The sequence below is a fragment of the Vigna radiata genome, unplaced genomic scaffold (genome assembly GCF_000741045.1).
Source record: "Vigna radiata var. radiata cultivar VC1973A unplaced genomic scaffold, Vradiata_ver6 scaffold_227, whole genome shotgun sequence".
Classification (NCBI taxonomy): Eukaryota; Viridiplantae; Streptophyta; class Magnoliopsida; order Fabales; family Fabaceae; genus Vigna; species Vigna radiata.
Window position 1 is genome coordinate 421,214 of NW_014543239.1, and position 24,284 is coordinate 445,497.

Sequence of the window (24,284 nt, forward strand, 5' to 3'; positions counted from 1 at the left end):
ACCTTGAGTTGGGATGAGCTTAATTGTATGTGATGAAAAGGTTCAAGTTTGGGGTTGTGCGGGGGAAAATTGAAAAAGCAAGTAAAAAGCATTGAGCTCAAATGTTGTGAAAAAAAAAATTCATGAGAAAAGAAAAGAAAAGAAGAAAAGCATGAAGATGAGCTCAATGAAAAAGAAAAGAAAAGGGAAGAAGTTGGGAATGAGAAACATTGGTGAGAGAGTTGTGCTTAAATGTTGAATATTTTGATAGCTCTCTTGACTCAAGGATTTTGCATTCTAGAAAAACCAATTTTTCTTGTTAGCCCGACCTCATTACAAGCCTTGGAAAAGTCCTTTTGATGACATTTGCATGTAAAGATATTGATTGTTTGAGATGAATGGCAATTTTGTTTCATGTGACTTGTGAACAATAGAGAGTTGGAGAGTCACCTTACACACTTGAGTGATTGAGTGAAGCACTTGCTTGGTATGAACTGTTAATTTTCATGAGTGCATTTTTGCTTAGTGGATTGGTCATTCATAATGTATAACATCTGTTGTGCAATCTCTGAATTAAAAGCATGCATGCATCTTATTTTGGATTTCACTGAGGATATTGAATTGAGTAGTTTTGTCATGTACTTTGGAATTGTTGAAACATTGGATGGAAGAGGATAAAGCCAAGTTTTGTTTGTGTGTTGTTTTGTTTTGTTTTGCTTGAGGACAAGCAAAATTCTAAGTTTGGGGTGTTGATGAAGGTTGAAAAACAGTTATTTTCATATGTTAATTTAGACCAAATTACACCCTTTACTACTTGGAATGAGATTAGAATCAAGCAAAACTCAATAAATGAGTCTGTAGAGAGTCAAAAGCTGTTTTTAGCGATATTATGCTTGTTTTTCATTATTTTGTAGCTATTTTGAGAAAGTGAAGAATGGAGTTGAAGATACAGGTCGTAGACTCAAGAAAAGAGCAGAAAAATGAAGATTTGAAGAGTCGACGTACCGCCCGGCGACAACTTAAACCGTCGGGCGGTCCATGGCGAGGAGTAGGCATGGCGATTGGCGCTGGGCGGTTTTTGAGGGAAAGCGTCGGGCAGATTTGGGGAATTGACAACTCTCCTTTTCTCCTTTTAGGGTTTTTATCTGTTTCATTCCATTGTACATTTAGTTCTTCCATGACGATGGAGAACTAATCTTATTTGTTGTTGGGGAAAGATGTAATCTCTAAACTCTCATATATCTAAGTTCTTATTTTATTCATATACTTTTGTTATCAATAGTTTGGGTTTTCTTCTCTGTGGTATAAAGCTTGCATTGCTTAGTGTCGTGGGTCTCTTGGGAAAACGATACTTGGTCTTACCATTTATTATCACTTGATACGATTTGGTACACTTGTCAGGGTGTAAACAGCAACCTGATATCTTGGAAAAGTAATAAGCAAAGTGTTGTGGCTAGGTCCAGCGCAGAACCAGAATATAGAGCTATGGCATCAGCTACTTGTGAGCTTGTGTGGCTTAAACAATTACTTAGTGAATTGACATTTGGAGATGTCACTCACATGACACTTATATGTGATAATCAAGTTGCTCGTCATATTAGCTCTAACGTTGTCTTCCACGAGAGAACTAAGCACATTGAAGTTGATTGTCATTTTATTAGAGAAAAAATCATATCCGAAGATATCAAGACTAAGTTTGTTAACTCAAGTAACCAGTTTGCAGACATATTCACTAAGTCCTTGCGAGGACCTAGAATTGACTATCTTTGTAACAAGCTTGGAAGATATGATTTATATGCTCCAGCTTGAGGAGGAGTGTTAGATATTAAGTTGTGTGTTTATGTTAATTAGGCTTAGCCCAACTTTTATTTAGGGTTTTAGCCCATATCTTACATTATAAATAAACTACCCTATGTGTATGCAAAGATACACAAGGGAGATTTCTCCTAATCTTTTCCACTCTTTCTCCTGCATACACAAGAAATAAAAACCCTAAAAAACACTTTTTATAAAAATATAAAATAAAAACAAAAAAATAAATAAAAATCAAGTCAAATTTAATCAAATTCACACTACTAGAAAAGTTAAACCAATCAGTCCCCGACATCGGCACCAAAAACTTGTTAACACCCTAGCAAGTGTACCAAATCGTATCAAGTAATAAATAGACAGTAAGTCTGAATATCGTTTCCCAAGGGACTCTTAGGCCTAATCGTTTATGTGAATTGATTTCTTAAGACTTGACAAAGAATGAATTTAGAGTTTATAATGCAAAACCTAAACATGCAAATGCAACAGCTTGATCAATTGACAGATAAAGATATAGATGAGTGGTGTTGCTGGGGTTTATGGTTTCATCCTAATCCACTCTCCTATATCTACTATTCTTATTAAGTTCAACTTTGTTATCAATGTTCATGCAACTTTCAATTTACTCTAAACCTGATGTCTCGGCGAAGAGAGCCTACTCCCAATTACTAGTTTACTATGTCTAGTCTCCCTAGTAATTAGTCATGCATTTCAATGCACAGAAGGTTAAAGCAATTGATCGTCCTATTCCTATGTCTAGGTAATATAGATAATCAAGAGAATTCCCTCATGTCTAGATTTCACCGTATGTGTCCATATCGACAAAATCAATGATCATGACATTGAATGAGTTAAACAATGCAAGCATAAAATATAGAGAAGAAAACTCAAACTATCGATAACTAAAGTATATGAGTAAAATAAGAACTTTGATATAAGAGAGTTTCAATAGGATTACATCCTTCCCCAACAACAAAGGGTTTTGGTTCACCATTGTCATGGTGAAACTATATGAATTGAATGGAAAATATGAAAGAGATAACCCTAGAATTGAAAGATTGGAGCTTTCGCATCCAAAATCCGCCTTCAAGGTGTGAGAATGGGTGTTTTTGTACCTTTTCTTTGCCAAAAGATAACCCTAAAGTTCGCACAAATCTCTTTATAATCTGTGAAAAATTACAAAACACAAGCCCAAGCCCAACTACAACGTCGGTTTCACCGCTCAGCGGTTGGTGTGCCATTCAAGTGGGACACTCAGCGTTCACGCCCAGGCATCTGGCAGTGCTGTTTCTGAAAAGGTCAGCGCTCAGCGCTGGATCTAACGCTCAACGGTGTGCGCGACTCTATCTTCTCCCCTCAGCGTTGGCGCTTCATTTGACAGTGGCTCTGTTCACAAAGCTGGCGCTTAACATTGAAACTGGCGCTGAGCGGTGGCTGCGATTCTTCCTTTGCACCTTTTTTCATCCTTTCTTGAGTCCAACTCCTTCCTACTTCACTCTCCATCATTCAATTCTCGTCTAATCCTATCAAAACAAGGAAAACCAAGCATAATATCTCTAAAACCACCATTGACTCTTTTGTAACCTAACTAAAGCAACTTGCATGATTTCAAGCTAATTTCTAAGTCATAAAGGGTGTATTTTGTATCAAAATTAAGTATGAAAATAACGGTTTTTGAATCATTATCAGCATGTAGCGTTTTTCTTCATTTTCTCCTCCCATTCTAGCTCTAAGAGCTATTTTTGTCACCACTTTGGGGATCTGTAGGGTTTGGCTGTACCTTTGTTGTGTGAGGTGCAGTAGAGAAACGTTACAGTGAACTGTGCTTTAAATCAAGGTAAGGGGAGCTAAGTTGATTTATTTTGTTTGGTTGAGTTTTGGTGAATTAGTTTCTATTTTGTATTGATGAATTTATCACAATTTAGAGTATGGAGTATATTTATTGAAGGATGATGTTTACATTGTGACCTAATGTGAATTGTTGTGAAGTACATGAAATTAAATGCATAAGGATTTTGGATGTGAAATGCTTTTGTGTTAAACCCTAAGTGTATGATAAATGAGGTTGATTAAATGTTTTGGTTGTGATAAGTATGGAAAAGAATTGAATTTGATTTTTGTTGTAGGTGTTTTTAGGCAAAAATGAAAGGTTTGATAGGTGAGTTTGTGAGTTAGGGGTTAGAAGGATTAAATATTGTTTTGAAGGATAGTGGGTGAATCAAGTCTTGTTAGAACTGTTAATTAGTGGAAATTTGTTCTAAGAAGAGTTAGTAATGCTTTGATGGTGTGTTGGTTGATTTTAAGTTCAAATTATGGGGTTTTGATTAGTGAAATTGAGGAATAAGTATAGGGGTGAGATAGTAACTGGTTTAGTACTGCTAGGAGGTTAATTGGGACTTGTTAGAAGTGTTAGAGGATTGAAAATTGATATGTAGTAATGAGATGGTTCATGGTTGGAACTTTCAAGTGCTTTTTGGTGTAAAAAGGGGGTTTTGAGTAGTGAAATTTTGAGGTAAGTGTTATGAACTATTTTAGGCAGTTTGAGATATGTTATGAGGTCAATTAAGACTTGCCTAGAGGTCTACACCAGAAAAATCTATTATAGAAGTCTTAATTGCATCATAGTATAAGTTTCCTACTTTACTTTGGAGGTTTTAGGTGTTGGAAATGGAAAGTGGAGTAGTTGGGGTGAAACTGAAGTATTAAGGGGTGCTAACAAGTGTATTTAGACTTGTTTATGCAGTTTGTAATATAATATGGGGGTTGGAAAGAGTAGAATTGAAATTGGGCAACTTGTAGGAGTGAATTTGGATTTTAAAGTGTCAAAAGTGGTTTGACACACCTAGTCTTGGATCGAGTGATCAGATGGATGTTTGTTTTAACTTATAAACATGTTTTCCCATCAATACGAATGTGCAAACAACCCCTTTAGTCCTTAGAATAGGTTCCAAGTGCATCAAAAGTCAATTTTCATGGTTGTTGTCAACAGATATGGTGCCCCAACGCCCCTGGTCGAGCCCTAGTGCCCCTGGGCGCACCAACATGTTGTTGGTTTTGTTTTTGATAGTTTTTGGGATTTCAGATGTCTGTTTTGGACGTTCCTTATGTCGTTTTGGGGGTTTTGGACCTTTCTGAAACTGTTGGTGATGGTTTCAAAGTCATTTTCTTTGTCTAAGTATGAGCTTAGAGGTTCTTCTTGGACTGTTATTATCTAGTAATGTATATCCAATGGTTTCATGCGAATGACTCTGCAGGGCTCCCCTCTGACTGTTAATTTGCAAGGCGAAAAGAGGGGTGTGTGCTATGCGAAAACACCCTATTTTAGTTATGCATCTGTGTGCGCTGTGCGACCAATCCAATTGGTTTTCCCCCTTTTCTTCTTTTGTTTGAATTGAATGATGTGGTGAATTTAAAGAGTGTTTTGTATGGTTGTATATATGGCTTGAATGGTTTGAAAGAACATGATTGTGGAATAGAATGATATAATTGAGCATGAATTGGACATCTCAAGGTGAGATGATTGAAAGCGGTTGTAGAGAATTGTTATTGTTATGTATAACTGTATGGAGCTTTGAAATGGTATGTTTATCCCTAGAGTATTGTTATTGTTCATGCTCATCTAGAGAAGGACGATGTGAGTGGTGAGAGTAGAGGGAGGTCCTCATCTATAGTCTTAGTGTTTAGACATAGACTGGTATAAGGATTTACCTTGCATAGTGTTGGGGAGGGCCAGCTAAACTATGCAAGTGCAAAGACTACCAATAGTTCGACAGTTATACAAATCCGGATGAGTCGTGTTGGGTACTTGATGCATGGTTTGAATTGTATGCTTTTGATTGTTCGCTTTGTATTTAACTAAACATGATGATATTGATTTTGCTATATGTATATTGTTTGTTTATCTAACTCACCCTTGCTTCTGTGTTGTGTGTTTCTTGTGTATGTTTTCCTTTGTGATGATCATCCACTTGGATGTGAGCAGATGTTGTTGAGGAGATGCCTTTGGAGCAAGTCCTGGAGGGAGATGATGCAGCAACTTAGTTCTTTTAGGATTTCCATATTCCAGTCTATGTTATTTTGAAATACTCTAGCATGCACTTAAAGTTTTAAATTTGGACCACTTTGGATGACTGTAATCTTGTATTTAATTGCAAGTTTAACTTCCAACAATTCTCTTTATTTGAATGATGACGTCTATATTATATGATTATGTTTATTATATATTTGGGATGTCACATTTATTATATTACAAAAATATGTTTTTTATTAAAATATTACAAAATATGTTTTTTAAGTTTACTTTTTGTATTATTAATTAAAATAATATTAAAAAAACAGTATTTAATGCAAACGAATAAAATTATTAATAAAAATTAAAATTATTACTATTTTATTCGTTTTTTTATTTTTAAATATATAAAGGAGGATAACAATATCTTTAATTCAAAATCTCAAAATCATGATGAAAGTTTTTTTCTTATATCTTATTCAACTTTTTTTATTTTTATTTTATAGAACACTTTAAACTCATTTTTTAATTTTTTTTATTAATTTGTTTTCTCTTTTTTCCTGTTTTTTTTTTCTTTTTTTGCATCTCTGAACGTAATTGATAATTTTGGGGAATTTGAAATAGAAATCGAATAGAACTTTAAGGTGAGAAAGAGAAAAGAAAGATGATTGATATGAATGGAGGAGTTGATGTGGAGTTTGGTGTTAAAAGACCTTCCATAATTAAAGCGTAGGCTTGGTTAGGGCTAACACACGCAAGCCACGCATGTACGTATGGTGGAGATTCGAGGGAATAAAACAACGTGGTAAACCAAAAAGCAAAGGTGCATGAATGAAACCACCATGTACTTTTAATAATGCTATATATTTTTTTATTTTCATTTTCCTTTTTACAAAAAAAAAATTATTTAATAAATAAGTATATAACTTTATCTAATGAAAATGAAATTAATATATAAATTGTTGAGTTCTCGTGGTTAGTATGAGAAGACGATGGAGTTTGTTCAGAATTTAAATATAAATATAAATTTTACATTAAGTAAAATTCATTATTTTAAAATTTGGAGTTAAAAAATAGTGTTAACTTTTTATCACCAATGGAAAAACGCGGTTTAACGTCACCCCACAGATGTCGGTTGTTCCGTCAATTGACGTTAAACGATGACCGATGGCAACTTCGTAATTAAGTAGGGGACCTAGATGTCGGGCAAGACTCCAACCAATGAGTGAAGAACTATAGACGTCGGGGCCCTTCAACTGTGACGTCTAAAGGTCTGCCAGATAAGGTGAAGAGTCGAGTTATAGACGTCACAATGACAAAACACCGACGTCTAAAGGTCTCAAAGGTGGTGAATAGTCGTGAAATAGACGTCGGTGGAGAGACACAGACTTCTACAGGCTGACAGGTGGTTGAGTGTCATTAATGGTATTAGACATAGACGTCGGTGTCCCGTGGTAACAGACGACTATGTCCTGACAGATAGGTGAAAGTGTCATGATTGTTCAGCTACCTAGACGTCGGTTGCATGGTAACTGACGGCTATGTCAAACTAGACGTCTATAATCCGCGTCAATATTAATATTTAAATCATATAGACGTCATATTAGTGACAGGACCGACGTCTCTAACCTGACAGTCGTCAGTCGCGATATCTAACCGACGTCTGTAGTAACATAAACTTCAGAACGCGAACCCGCGAGCAGTTATCACACTATTCATCGTCTTCTTCCTCGCGCTTTCTATTGCGGCATAGCTTTCAGGTTCATTTTCTCGCGTTTGCACCGTTTAAATTCAGTTTTACTCCGATTAAGTTACTCTTTGCTGAGATATCTTCCATTTCAACCGATTAAATTTCGTCTTCATTGCGTTTTGATGCAGTTTGTGATGTGTTCTTGGGCGACGTTTTTGACCGCTTTTGGCCTATATTTTTGGGCCTGCAGTCCTCCAATTCCCTCCATTGCTGTTTGAATCTGCTAAGAAGGTTAGCTTCAATGTTTAAAACTTTTATTGTATGTGTGTTATTGTCTTCTGTGTATGCATGTTATTGGCTTTTGCGTTTTCATGTTTTTGGCTTTTGCGTTTGCATGTTTTTGGCTTTTACGTATGCATGTGTTATCGGCTTTTGAATATGTATGTCATAAATTTTAGCTGTGTTATTATAATTGGCATGTTAGATTATAAGTATGAAATTACTGAGCGAAACTTAGTTCCCATGTAAAATTTAACACAAACGATTAATATAGTATGGATCGAAGCTGGATGAATGCACGTCGCATCTCTGAAGAATATGAGAAGGGTGTTTCGGTGTTCTTGCAATATGTTAAAGAAAATGCAAAGTCTGTGAACGGGACATATTTTTGTCCTTGTGTTCGTTGTGCTAATCAAATACGACAAGACTTGGGCAATTTGCATGATCATCTATTCATGTTCGGCATAACGAGATCATATAGCGTTTGGACTTGGCATGGAGAAGTACTGGACCAGCCTATGACGTCAAGAGGAACAAATTATGTGGAAGAATGGATGACTGATCATTTAGAGGCCATGATACGTGATGTTGGTGAAAATAACTTTAGAAGAGCAAATTTGTACGATTCTCTTATCAATGATTCTGAGCAACCATTGTACCCAGGCTGCACGAACTTTACACGTTTGTCTGCAACTTTGAAGTTGTTTACTTTAAAAGCAAGGAACGGATGGACCGATAAAAGTTTCACGGAGTTGTTGGAGTTGCTGCAGGAGATGCTTCTAGAAAATAATACTCTTCCTATTCGTAACTACGAGGCCAAAAAAGTTTTATGTCCAATGGGTCTTGAATATCAGAAGATACACGCTTGCCCCAATCATTGTGTTTTGTACATCAAGGAGTTTGCTTCACTAAACTATTGTCCAACATGTGGTTTAAGCCGTTTTAAAAAGAAATATGACAAAAACACTGAAGAATGTAATGATGGTGCACCTGGTAAGGTCATGTGGTATTTGCTTATAATACCTAGGTTCAAACGTATGTTCTCTATTAAGGAGGATGCAAAGAACCTTAAATGGCACGTTTTAGGAAGAAAGTATGATAATCTTCTTCGACAGCCTGCAGACCCACCATAGTGGAAGAAGATCGATGAAACATTTCCAGAATTTAGTGCAGATCTAAGAAACTTAAGACTTGCACTTGCAACTGATGGTATGAATCTATACGGAAATTTAAGTAGCAAACATAGTTCATGGTCAGTTATGTTGATGATATACAATCCATTGTTTTGCATGAAGAGAAAATATGTCATGTTGTCAATGATGATATTTGGTCCTAAACAACCTGGCAATGAAATTGATGTTTACTTGAAACCTTTAATTGATGATTTGAAATTGTTGTGGGAAGAAGGTGTCGAAGTGTTTGATTCAGATGTTGAAGAGAAGTTATGTTTGTGTGCAATATTGTTTTGGACTATAAATGATTTCCCAACCTATGGAAACTTGAGCGGTTATAGTGTTAAAGGACATTTTTCATGTCCGATTTGTGAAGAAAACACTAGTTACCTTCAATTGAAGCATGGTCAGAAGACAGTTTATACAAGACATCGGAAATTCCTTCCTCGCAAACACCCTTATCGTAGATTGAAAAAAACATTCAATGGAAGTGCCGAGGATGAGGTTGTGTGCAGACCCCGCAATGGTGAAGAGGTGTATACGAAGTCAAAAACATTAACATTGTATTTGGAAAACATCGTAAATGTACCTATGCAAAAAATGTTTGGAAGAAACGATCAATATTTTTTAATCTTCCATATTGGTCTATACTTGATGTTCGACATTGTATTGATGTGATGCACGTTGAAAAAAATGTTTTTGACAGTGTCATCGGAACTTTATTAAACATGAAAGGGAAGACCAAAGATGGGATAAAAGCAAGACAAGATTTGGCTGACATGGGAATTCGAACAGAGTTACATCCACAGGCAATAGGTAGACGCACTTATTTGCCCCCAGCCTGTCATACTCTTTCTAAACAAGAAAAACAAAGTTTTTGTAAGTCTTTAAGAATGGTAAAGGTTCCACAAGGTTATTCTTTTAATATTAGTAATCTTGTTTCTGTGCAAGAGCTGAAGTTAGTTGGTTTAAAGTCTCATGATTGTCATATATTGATGCAACAGTTGTTATCGGTTGTTATTCGAGGCATATTACCTCGTTCTGTTAGGGGTATTCTGACACGTCTGTGTTTGTTTTTTAATGCCATTTGCAAGAAAGTTGTTGACCCTCGATGTTTAGATCAATTGGAAAACGAAGGAATAAGACTACTATGTGAATTGGAAATGTATTTTCCACCTTCTTTTTTTGATATCATGGTTCATTTGATTGTTCATCTAGTCTGAGAAATTTGAATATGTGGGCCGGTTTACCTAAGGTGGATGTATCCTGTTGAAAGATACATGAAAATCTTAAAGGGATATGTCAAGAATCAGTATAGACCAGAAGCTTCAATCATACAACGATACATTGCAGAAGAAGCCATTGGATTTTGTTTAGCTTACATGCCAAGTTGTGAACCAGTCGGTCTACTTGAGAGCATAAATGAAGGAAGATGTGAAGGTAAGGGTCTTGGTGTGAGGATTCAACGTGTGAGTAGAGAAGAAGTTGATCAAGCTCATTTGTACATCTTAAACAACACTGATGGTGTTATTCCTTACATTTCTGAACACGTTAATGAAATAAAAGCAATACACCCAAGAATGAGTGAAAAGTGGCAGCTTAATGAACATGTCAAAACCTTCTTACCATGGTTTAAGAAAAAAGATTTATGCGACCGATGAAGGTTGAAAAACAGTGATTTTCATATGTCAATTTGGACCAAATTACACCCTTTACTACTCGAAACGAGCTTAGAATCAAGCAAAACTCAATAAATGAGTCTAGTGAGAGTTAAAAGTTGTTTTTAGCGATTTTATGCTTATTTTGCATTGTTTTGAAGCTAATTTGAGAAAAGTGAAGAATGAAGTTGAAGATACAGGTCGTTGAATCAAGAAAAGAACAGAAAAATGAAGTTTTGAAGAGTCGACGTACCGCCCGGCGGCACACTTAAACCGCCGGGCGGTCCAGGACGAGGAGTAGGCAGTATTTCAAGCTGAGAGAAACCGCCGGGCGCTGGCGATTGCCACCGGGCGCTGGCGAGGGAAACCGCCGGGCGGTGGCGGCAGGTTATGGCAAACCGCCGAGCGGCACACTTAAACCGCCCGGCAGTGGCACGCTGGACTTGAGCCTGATTTTGACGCGCTCCTCACCTATAAATACCCCTACTATGAATTCAGAGTCATTCTTTTGACAAGGGAAGATGACCAGACCTAATTTTGCTCTCTAGAGAGGATCTTTTGGATGCTTAGGCTCCTTTTCATCTTTTCTAGGGTTTGCTCTTTCATTCTTCTTCCATTTCTCATCTAGTTTCACCATGTCTATGGTGAACTAAACCCTATTGTTGTTGGGGAATTCAATGTAATCTTTTGATACTCTCTCTTATTGAAACTATTGATTATTGATATGGTCTCCATATGTTTTGATTGATTATTGTTGGGTTATCATCTGTGCTTAAAGCTCTTATCGTTTAACTCATTCGGTATATCGTTGTTTGTCGTTATTGACATGGGGACGTGCAGTAATGACATGAACTAGTGAGTAATCTATTGATTTTGCAATACCACCTAGGGATAGGGTAGGACGATCAATTGCGCTAACTTCTGTTTNTAATGCGGTATTAATTACTAGGGGAGGCTAGGGATAGCAAGNCGGTAATTGATATTAGGCCCTTTTCGCCGAGGGATCGGGTTAAGGGGAGGCTAAGAAAGTCGCATAACAATTTAATCAATCTAATAATCAAGGTTAGTGTGTATGAGAAAGTGGAATAGATGAAATTGTTAGTACCTAACAACATCCATCCATCCATTGTTTTCACTTGTCAATTGAATCAACATTTATTTTGCATGTTAATATTTTTGCTCTCAAACTCAATTTATTAATTTTAATTTCTCAAGTCTTATTATTTTAATTCACGCGAAAGAGAAAGCCATACGAGTCTCTTCGGGAAAACGATACTTGGTCTTACCATTTATATTACTTGTACGATTTGGTACACTTGCCAATCCGTCAACAGCGACTCCAAATGTTTCTGAAACTCTATTGAGGCTATCTCGGGGGCCGAACACAGAAGTCATTAAATATGATCGATACTATATTAACAATATCTCTTTTCAGACAACGGAAGAAGATGATAAAAGTAGAGTTCAAAATAGTGGGGTTACACTAAAAGCTTATTCAGTGCACTTCTGTAGTTCTAAAGATAAAAATCTCATCACTGCATCAATTAGTTATTTTGGAGTAATACAAGAAATATGGGAGGTGGATTATGTCAGGTTTAGAGTCCCTGTTTTTAAGTGTAAATGGGTTGATATAAATTTTGGAATCATTACAGATGACTCTGGTTTCACATGGGTAGATCTAACAAAGATGAGTTTCACTGATGAACCATTTATTATGGCAACTCAAGCAAGGCAAATATTCTACATCAGCGATCCAGCAAATGAAAATTGGTCAGTGGTTTTTGAAGGGAAAAACATGCACAGTTTTGATGATGAAGAATGTCTTGATATTCTTGAGACAACATGTAGCACATCAAGACCCAATGAAGACTCTATTGATGACGTTGCCGATGACATACATGCAATTCGTAGTGATGCACGGTTTATATGAATTTTTATTTTGATGAATATTTAAATTTCAATTCATATTAACCTTGTATATATTTTTCAGGTATGTCGACCTCAGACTCAGCATCAGCTCACAGCAGACGTACACAAGGAGCGACACGTTTGCCAGAAGCGGCATCCGGACAGGTTCCTGGACAGAGGATACATGTTGATTTTCACCCAAAAACCGGTGTGGCATCAGGGCCAAATGCTGATAGATTTAAAAGTCATTTGGGTAAGATAGCCAAAACCTATGTTTCTATCCTTCATCCAACTTGGGATCACGTCCCAGAGGTGGAGAAGAACCTCTTCTGGCAAGATGTTCAGGTATATATACTTACTTCAAAGAAATTTGATGTATTCAATTCTTTGATCTTATTATGTTATTAACATTTTTCTTGTTTTAAACAGCTAAAATATGATATTCCAGACATAGTTCAGATGAGAAGGAAAATCTTAACACAGATATGTAACATGTGGAGAGATTTCAAGACAAGGCTAGCACGTCTGTATGTATTTGGAGATAGACAACATGAGAATCCATCTAAGGAATATTCATTCACAGAAGAAGAATGGATTCAGTTTCGTAAAACTAGAGAGACTGAGGAATGGAAGGTATTTCTCTTAACCAACAACGTCTTCAATCTTCATTTTTATTACTATATAGTTATGCATAAAAATTGTTTTACAAGGTATAAGGTTAGCCGCCCAAGAAAGGCAAAGGCTAAATGATGCACCACATGTGTTATCACGAGGTGGTTATGCGAAACTGGAGGAGAAACTTAAGAAGAGTCGAGCGGATGAGTTGGGGCTTGAGTCCCCAGACCTAGCACCTCCACCTACAAGGTACGAGATGTGGAAGGCTGCTCGTACTAAATCTGATGGGAACATGACATCTGCCTCAGCCGTAGCGATCTCACAGAGAATTGTAAGTTCAAATTTTAAACATTACTATTGTATTTTATTCATATCTTGCAATTTAAGTAACGCAACATTTTTAATGTGTAGGATGAGTTGGTTGAGCAGCAGACGCAGGGAACATTTACTCCCCAAGGTAGGGAGGACATATTAACAACGACCATTGGAAAACTGGAGCACCCAGGACGTGTACGTGCAGTTCCTGGGTCCATTGGTCTTCGTCAGTACTTTGGCCCTGTACAAAAAACAACTCAAACACCACAAGCAACAAATCAGGAGGCATTGAGGCAGATGGATCGTCAGTGGGAAGAAAGATTTCGTCAAATGGAGCAACGATTCAATGAGCAGATACAAGAACAAAAACAAATACAAAGAGCGCTTGAGGAGAAGCTATAATCCATGACGTAGGGCACCCTGGGTGTGCCAACTGAAACTCCCACACCCCCTCCTGCCAGTACCAAAGGATCGTGCTCTACTTCTGAACCTACTGACTACAGTGGTCAGTATGCCATGTTGGTTGAAGGGGATCCCGCACGCATTGTGGCTGTTGGACGAGTAGTTGAGGGAGGAGTCACTATTCATGGTGTTCCCATAGCATCCCAGGCCGTGCGTGTCATGATTGACGCGGGATCCCTAGGCTCAGGTGCCTGTACCCACTCCAGAAGTTCAATTTGTGGGAGAGGCCGTAGGAACTTTTTTAGCTTGGCCTAGAGCATTGATTGTCACACACATTGGGACACAACAGGTATAATATTTGTATCATTGGCTATTTTATATTATAATTTCAAAAGAATTGTTAATAACTTTGAAAATGTTATCTTCAGTTCACACGTCCTCAAAAGCAGCCGATGATTGAGGTACCAATACCTGAATATGATGATGATGATGATGGTGATGATGGTAATGACATGGATGAAGTGGAGGATGATCCCATATCAAAACTAATGGCAAGATGTCCCAGGTTTACCAAAGGATCAGTAGAAATATACTGTGATTTAAGAGTATTTGGTCTCCCACCCCACTTGCCAGTATATATCACATTCAATGATGTATCAGAGATCATTTCGGGAGACAAGTGGTTGAATATTTCCGTTATTCAACTCTGGTGCATGTAAGACAATTATTTTTTTGTACCATATTATTTTAATTAAGATGCCTAATTTGTAATAAGTTAACTTTGTTGTTATAGGTACATGGACTCAATCATTGTAGACCAAGGTCGGTCTTCCGTTTACAAATTTGTTGAACCTCAGACCATCCAACGTTGTGGTAACACAGATGAAGTGAAACAAAATTATTTGCAAACATGGATGGATGAGTCAAACAGAGACATATACCTTGTGCCATACATTGACGGGTATGCCTTGTTTTATGTAAAAGGTAATTAAAGTTTACTTAATTAGTTTACTAACTATTTATGATGTTCCAAACAGGGCTCACTGGCAACTGGTAGTCCTCCTTCCCAAAAAAAGTACAGTAGTCTTCTTATGTTCACTGCATAAGAAGATTAAAGATGATTTGAAAGTCCTGCTTCAAGGGTAAGTGTTTCGCTAAAAATGACTTTTAATTTCATGTCGGCCTTAATTTTTAATGATTTCATACTTAAATTAATATTACTTTCTATTTTAATGTAAATAGAGTAATGGGTACATCTCGAGGTCAGCTAAATAAAGTGTTGTATCCCAAGGTTTGGTGCATTTATAGTTTTAATTCATTTACTTTGTTTTTCAATGATCTTAATTCTTGAATATATTTACTTTGTCATTTTAGTGTAACAAACAACTTGATTCATGGGAATTGGGTACTATGTGATGTCTTGCATTAAGACCATCATTCGAGCTGCCATTACAGATAAGTGGAATGAGGTAATAATCAGGCTTACTTTGAAAACATCAAAAAATCAATTAATTCATTTGAACATATATCAAACCATAATCAATTTTTTTTAATTGTGCAGACCTTCAACAATTCATCTGCTCTAACCGAAGGCATGATAAGGCAGATAAGGAAAGAGTGGGCAACTTATCTTATCCAAAACCGGAACTAGAGCAAGACTTATTTTTCTTGTTTTCAATTACTTAGGTTTAGTTTAAGTTTATAACTTTTTTTTATTGATCTTGGAATGAATTATATTTATTTATAGCTGAAACAAATTGAAATTTTTCTGATTTTCAGGTGTGGTTATATTCGAAAAATAAAACTTTATTAAAAAAAAATTGCCCGGTAGACGTCGGTTAAGGCAAAATCTGACGTCCACATACATCAGTCAATGCACAAAGCGACGTCCAATAAGTAACAGAGCAGAAAACGATCCAGCGCGTTCATACGTCTATTTTGTTGACCACTGACGTCTATAGTAACGTCTATTGTTACTTCGTCTGACGTCTAGTTGGACGTCGGTTGGGTTCAAAACCGACGTCTATATAGAGGTCTGTCATTACTTGACTGATGCAAAGTAATGTACTCAAATAGACGTCGGGAACGAAAATGACGTTAAAAGCCCAAATTAACTGACGTTAAACAACGTTTTTGCACTAGTGTATATAGATTATACTTATGTTTGATATATCTCTTTTACGAATCCTCTTCATTGATATAATCATATTGGAAATAAAATTAAACATATATATATTTTTCTGTAATTTTTCTTTTGAGGTAAGAGAGTGATGTATACATATACGGATTAGAATGTTTTTAACCAAATTGATTGAAGAAAATAACCATGGATGATGGTGACATAAAAATCTCAGCTTCAACAAAATAATGTATGTTTTCGTGATTATAATTTCGTTGTGTGTGGTGATAAAAAAATGATTTTGTTATGTGTATTCTGCAATTGAAAATAAAGGAATAGGATAACTGCATGAACAATATCTTTGTGAATTTGATCTTTCATTTTGTCACTTTTCTGGGTTGTTTAAGCTCATACATATATGATTAACAGGATTTAGATTCGTTATGTTAATAAAACAGTTTTTGTTTGATAGATTTGTCTCATGAATAACTTTATTATTTAATGTATACTACTGAAATAAAGCACCTACTTTCAGTTGATTTTTTTTTTATGATAACATAACGAATGATTATATTTATTAACCAATACCTCTCCCATTTATTAGGAGAGATTAAGTTTGATCTAACAATTATATGCACATATAGGATGAATTATTATATCTTCGGTGTTAAAAACATGTTTTCAAAATTACAGAATTCAATGTCCAATTGAATCAACGGTCATTATTTTAATTGTTGTGTTTAAAAAGACACGTGTCTTGAATTACACTAAAATGATGCAAGTCAAGATATTTTTCCTGATATCACATATCACAATGATACAAGCAATTTACGTTTTATTTGTGAATGTTAAACGAAAAAAAAAACATAGCAACAATTTTATTAATAAGTTTTCAAAATTTATGTTTGACTCTCTTAGGTCTAATGTAAAATTTAATTTTTACGTTTGATCCTCTTTAGTTAGATGTAAATGTATGTCTGGTAGGTAAGGATCAAACTTAAGTCTGATCAAAGGGTGTCAAATGTAAAAATGAAAATTTATGTCTAACTTAGGAGGGTCAAATATAAATCCCTTCATATGTAACCCTTAAGCATATTTCATTTTCAATTTTTTCTTCATATTAGTGCACGCAAACATGATGACGACCACTATGAACACTACAAAACTTGTTTTCCTCCATTTAGCTTATGTGTTTGGTAGCTTGCGAATTTGGTTGTTGCATGATGAGGGGAAAATCTTGAGTGACAAAGAGTGTTGTTGTTGTGCATTTTCGGCAAAGTATACATAATAGATCCTGTAGTTGCTTGCATGATGATGGTGTAGTCATGTTATAGATCTAGGCACGATGTATTGCACAACTCTGGCGGTGCAAATATGTTTGGTTGTTGCTTTTTGCATTTTTCCATGAAAAGGAGAGTTGCAAGATTAGTGATATACTCTAATGAGGTGAAGCTCGAATGTCTCTAGCATTATGTGTGGATGGTGGTGAGATCTTGTGGAGGTTTGATCTGTTGTTGGGTTTCGACGTGGCTCATGCGATGAGTTTGATAGGGGGTGCTGGTGTTGTGGAGGAGTTGTTTCGATCTATAGATTCAATGACGGTTCACATGATTTTTGGTGGAGTTGCAATGAGACAAGTGGATATAGTTTGTGGTTATCCGATGAGTATGCTTGGTGGTGTGCGAAGAAGCATGAATTTTTGGATTTTATTATATGTTAAGATTGTTGATAAGGGGAGCACAAGTTTAGCTGAACTCATAATCTCAGTAATATCTGAGATTTTGATGATGACAAACGCATAATTAATAACACACGTATACTATGTGTTACATGTTCTATGTTTACATGTTATATGTGGTGTTGAATATGTTTGAGCATACATGAGAAAATGATTGTGTTCTTATTGTGTTATTCATTGCATTTCACTGTGTTATATATGTGATTTTATATTTGAATGCATGACACATGTTTTGGAAACGGAAAACCACAAGCATGTATGTTAAACTTTAATTGTGTGGCAAAACAACGGTTTTAAGTCAATTTCATTATGGAGTGAGTCGATTAAAACTCGTGTCTTAGCACAAACTATTTTCAAAGTATGCTGTAACATTTTTCAAAGAGAAAGTTTGTCAAAACTATGATTAACATTATTACATATTCGATTACATGCGAGTCGTATTCAACTAAGTTTGTTATTGTTTTGAAATTCTGTTAATGCTTGATATAACTATCTAATGGTCATATTTTTAAATGTGTTGACCAAGCATTAAATGAGATTCTACTGCATTGTTGAGATTGTGGATAGGGGGAGCATTGGTTTAGCCAAACCTTACAATCTCAGAACTTGTGGTTTTTGATGATGACAACACATAATTAATAACACATCTGTTTATATGTGTTACATGTTCATAGCTTTCATGTTGATGATTATATGAGAACATATTTGTGTTGCTTTTGTCAAAGCATGCAAATTCACTGTGTTTTACATGAGATCTTATTTGTGATTGAATAACAAATGTTTTGAAAAAAGAAAACCACATGCACTTTTGTTGAACTTTATTTGTGTGGCAAAACAACAGTTTTAAGTCGACTTCATTATAAAGTAAGTCGACTAAAACTCGTGGCTTTGCACAAACTTTTCAAAGTGTGCTGAGTATTTTTGGAAAGAAAGTTTTTCAAAACTGCATTGAACTGTTACAAAGTCGATTGTGTGTGCAAGCAACTTGACTTAGTTAGTTATGTTTTTAAATTCGGTTAATGCTTGTGATGTCTCACGACTATATTTTATATGATTAACCAAGCATTGATTGTGAGTCAACTGTATTAAATGTGTAATCAATTAAGTTGGTTTGACTGCTACTAACTATTATAACTGTCTGAGTATAATCGACTTTATTAGTAGCAAAGTCGACTTAGGAGCATCAGTTTTATGAAAAACTATATATAGATGCAAATTTGAATTCTAAAGAGACTTTGGTGATTCTAACGAGTTAATTGATTCTTTTCGGATTTGCGATCTCTAGTAGAACGTGAAAAAGCTCCAAGAACTCATCAAGAAGACCGTGGTGTTCATCTTTGGTGATTGCTTGACGAGCAAGAATTTGTGTGCTCTTACTGACTGATTAACTACACTTGAGGTGTTTGATTCGTGATTAGTTTCTATCAATCTTGTGAAGACTGGAGTTGCCTTGTTGTGACTACAAGAAGAGGACGTGCGACTTTCTGGACTTTGAGGATTGTTCAAAGTGTTAAAGACTATAGGAGAGGGGACATCTCGATGTTGTTCTTTGTTTGTACATGCCTATATTTTGATTAAAGGGTTAGAGAGGTGTTTTGTATTCTGACGTGGAGGTTACTATAGAAGCCTTGTTGTAAAAACCTTGATCATTATAGTGCATTTGCTTCCTGGGATTGGAAGGACACTGGATTTAGGCAGTTTGGCCGAACCAGTATAAAAACATGCATTTGAATTCTCTATCCCTGCACTTTTATTTTCAAAGTCGACTTTACTTTTCACATAGTAAACTATATTCCGCTGCATTTGAAAAATCATATTCCGTGCGTTTCAAGAAAGCTTTTGAAAGATCATCCTTTTGTGAAAAAGATTTTTAAAAGACTCTGATTTTGTGTTTCATTATTCACCCCCCTCTTGGTATTGAAACTAAGCCATTCTATTTTCAACAATTGGCACCAGAGCGAGTTTTCATAAAATATTTGAAAAACAAGTTGATTATCTTTTTCTTTAAATCGACTATTCTTGGAAAATGGCTTTTAGTTCTCAAACCTTTGGTGAAGGTGCATCAACAAATAGACCACCACTATTTGCTGATGAAAATTATGCTTTTTGGAAAATTTGGATGCAAATATTTCTTGAATCCGTGGATAAAGGTGTTTGGGATGCAATGCTAAACGGTCCATTTAAGCCAACTCATGTTAATGGAAAAACTGTTTTGAAAAGTTTTTCTGAGTGGTTTCAAGATGAAAAACGTAGGGCACAATATGATGTCAAAGCACGTAATGTAATTGCTTCTACAGTAACAATGGATGAATTTTTCAGGATCTCATAGTGCAAGACAACAAAGGAAATGTAGGATGTATTGGAGGTCACACACAAAGGCACAAAAGAAGTAAAGAGAACCAGAAATAACTCGTTGATACATGAGTATGAACTGTTCAAGATGAAGGCTGAAGAGACTATATATGAAGTACAAAAAAGATTTACTCACATAGTCGACCACCTGATGGCTCTAGGAAAAGTGTTTGAAAAGGAAGAAATCAATATCAAGATATTGAAAAGTCTAAATAGAAGCTGGCAACCCAAGGTTATTGCAATTTCTGAATCAAGAGATCTTACAAACATGAATATGGCTACCTTGTTTGGCAAGTTAAGAGAACATGAGCTTGAACTTGGAAGGCTAAAAGAAGAGGAAGAAATTGAAGAAAAGAAGTCCATAGCCTTGAAAGTCACTAGCAGAAAAGCCTCAAAGATTGTACCATCTAAGGATGAATCTGAGTTTATATGTCCATGGTGGTAAGAAAGTTTAATCGGTTTATGAAAAATAAAAGTCAACTTACTAACCATACTGGAAATGGCAAAGGAAAGAAAGCTACAAGATCAAATGTTATTCAGTGTTGTGAGTGTGGCAAAGAGAGTCACATTAAACCTGAATGTCCTGACCTGAAATTGAAGCAAAGAGCAGGTAAGGAATCTCCTCAAGACAAAAACAAAAAATAGAAACACGCGAACATCGCCACTGATTTTAATAACGTTATTTGCCCAACTTAGAATATATATATATATATATATATATATATATATATATATGAGAAAAAAAAAATCTTCAACTTTTATTTTTTATATTTTGGTTTACCTCACTTCATTAGAATAACCTGAAATCTAATATCTAACATAATGACTTCAACAAGTTTCGTCTTCCACTAAGCTTATGGTTTCTGAGCAATCTTTAGTCTTCAGCTCTGCTCACCGTCCCAACTGACATGCTTCTTATGCCTCTCTTCTGGTTTTCCTCTTCAACCACACTCTCCTTTGTTTCACGTATATCTTCCTCTTTTGCTTGACAAAAACTTAAATTTCAAAGATTTTTTTTTCTAATTATAAATTACGCTTGTTGACTCAACTTATATTATTAGTAAAAGACAATTATCATGCGGTTAATTGTTTAAAAGAAACTCGGTATCAAAATCAATTTGCATATTATTTTTTTATCAAAAGCTCAAATTATTACAGCATTTATAAATCGATCGTGCAACGAACATGTTGTTTCGTATGCACTTTTATCTTGTTTCTATCACTGGGGTAACTTTTATTTTTCGTTTTTGCAAGAAAATAAATGAAATCTAAGTAGGGTATTCAATCCAATACAAGCTAAACATCCTCATATTGTGCTCAAACTCTTCACAAAAAACCATAGTAAAGTCCATTCCTACGACTAAATAAAACGATTCTCAATCCGTGTTTAGACATATATATTGCCCTTTCAATAACTCTTGTATCCGACCTAACGCCAAATAAGAAACTGCAACAATAGCGATGTTCCACAAACAGATTCATTCTATGTTTACCTTGTAAACAACGAAAAAGATGAAGAAAAAGGGAAATTGTATGTCCCTTTTGAATGAAAATCTGTAGATTGTTCAAAGCATGAGGATATATAGGTTAAGCATTAAAAACAAAAGAAATAAAGCGTGAAAAAATAAATAATGTACATGTGGGGCAAAAGATCTTATCAACATCCATGATTTTGTCTAGCAAAATCTAGAGTTTCGTCTTTCATGGGACCCTTCCAAGATTTTCTGTCCCAAAACGTCTCTATATAACATCATGTCCACACTCCTTAAGACCCCCTCTCCCTTCCCATCGATCAAATTTTCCTCTGCTCATCATTTTCAAGTCCAAAAATAACTTACCCTACCCAACTTCATTTCTCCAGGTTCAATTAAATCTTTCAGCTCAAAAGTGCTTATCATATTGACTTATTCTTCTTTTCTTCTTTTTCTGCTTGAAGAAATGAAGGATGGTGGCAGAAAACAAGGTGTAATGTCACCATGTGCAGCATGCAAGCTTCTTCGACGGAGATGTGCACAGGATTGTGTGTTTGCTCCTTATTTTCCTGCAAATGAGCCACACAAGTTTGCCAGTGTGCACAGGGTTTTTGGAGCTAGCAATGTCAACAAAATGTTACAGGTTTTCAATTCTTAGGCGCCCCTTAATGTCCTTTCACTATATCTTCTCATCACGATATATATTTATCATTTCATTGATACCAGTCAAATACTGTTAAAAAACCTCCCAATCACTTTCATTACGGTTGGTCTACTTGGATTTTTGTCTGAACCATCTTACAAGTTCTCTGCTTTTGTTAGGAAGATAGGTTGCCCTTTTTTAAAGTAGAGATCAAAACCTCATACACAAATTTACTTCTACTATAAGGTTAAATTGATAACTCAGGTTCAACATAAAGAAAAAAAGTATTAGACAAAGAAGCTGCACCTACTTTTGGTCTCAAACTACAAAGTGACTAATGGTTATATAGTAAACCACCCTTGCAGTTTAACCTAACACACACATACACACACACCCACACACACACACATATATATATATATTCTATATACATAGTTTACTTGGATTTACATTCTTTAAGAATTGAAATGTGATTTAGCAAGGAAACTTATGTATTAAGCACTGTGTTTGTGTGTGAGAGAGAGAAAGATCAAGGAAACTGATGAAATACAAGACCCCCTTGCTATATCTTATAGCAGCTTTGTCAAAAGTAGCTTATTTATACTGAGAAGAATCTGATCAGCAAGGTTAACATGACATACACAGAGACTCACATGCTGATCAGATAAAAAGAAATGAAAAACAGCCTATATATATATATATATATATATATATATATATATATATATATATATATATATATATATATATATATATATATATTATATTCATGTATTTTGTGTAATACTTTCATTCTGATATATATCAGAAAAGCATTACATGCTCTAGGGTTTTCTAATTTATCTGCTGCTGCTTACTTAAATAGGGACACAAATGACACTATCAAGAAAAATATGGCTATATTTTTCTTATATACTAGAGATGTTAAACTTTCAAATATATAGATATTATAGAAGAATAAAGTAGTCTTCCATCCATAAAAGTTTAAAGGGCTTACTTGTTCTTTGTTTTTTTCCCACTTTTACTTCCGTTGTAGTAGTTAATTATGGTTGATGTCCCCAAGCTAACTTTAATAATACATAGGTTTTATTCATACAATTTATGAACACTTTTAAAATAAAAAAAAAATCTCTATAAATTAATATTAATATATACGTAGACTAGTCTAAATTTAACTAATTTTTTAATTTATTATGAAGAAACTTGTTCCTTTCTTTCTTAAATTTTTTTATGAAAAAATATGACCAAATCCACAGTAATCGTTCTTCTTTATTAAAGTGAGGTAAGTATGATTCCTTAGCACATAAAAAGAAGACAAAGGATCAAGTATATATAAATTAGCTTTAGTGCTGAGAAGCTACACCCATGTCAAGAAGATAAAGTTAAAAAAGATATGCAGATAGGTACGTAATTATTATTGCCCATGTATTGCAATTTGTATTCCTTTCTTTCTTTATGACCAGTTAGCTTTTTTTGGTCTTAGTCTTGGTTGGGTTCGTTGGTTAATCAATGTTATTTTAGAAAGAAGAAGAAGAAAAGCTTATAGAGTTCATCTTTTTCTCTTTTCTCTTTAAAATCATGGGTTACATTGATAGAGACTGCTTATGCATGTTGAAAGTGATGTTGATTTCCCCGATCAAGAGATTTCAATTGGTGATAAAATTAATGATATATGAAATTATCTATTGTAAGCATGACTCATTGATGACACATTTTAACTTGTGTTCATTATATTCATGTAACAAATCCTATAAAAGAAAACAGCAATGAAAAAAAAACTTGGGTCATGTCCATGACATCATTTTCATATAGCGTTTTAGTTAAATATATTATTTAAAATTTTGTAATACATATATTTGTAAAGAATTCATTTGAGTGGAGATCAATAAAATGAGAAATAAAAAAAAAAATAAACTCATAAATAGATTTCTCTTAAAATTTTGGATAAGTCAAATGTTATATATATAGGTTTGTTCGTGATTCGAGAATCATTTGATTCACCTCTTGTATTTTTTTTATCGACTCTATAATATGTCCTACTAAAATAATCCAATACTTGATAGATATTAGAAAATATTCCCAATTGTTATTGAATAGAAAATACTTTAAATGAAAATGTAAATT

The 24,284-nt window shown here is 35.0% G+C and overlaps 1 protein-coding gene across 1 annotated transcript in view; it reads left to right on the top strand.

Annotated features, from left to right (window-relative positions):
• Positions 1 to 21,558: 21,558 nt before the first annotated feature.
• Positions 21,559 to 24,284, top strand: part of LOC106753263 (LOB domain-containing protein 4) — a 4,978-nt gene continuing 2,252 nt past the window's right edge. The window contains exons 1-2 of the mRNA XM_014635052.2: positions 21,559 to 21,906; positions 21,982 to 22,160. Coding sequence (XP_014490538.1) covers positions 21,984 to 22,160 — 177 coding nt within the window. The 5' untranslated portion in view covers positions 21,559 to 21,906; positions 21,982 to 21,983. The remainder of the gene's footprint in view (positions 21,907 to 21,981; positions 22,161 to 24,284) is intronic.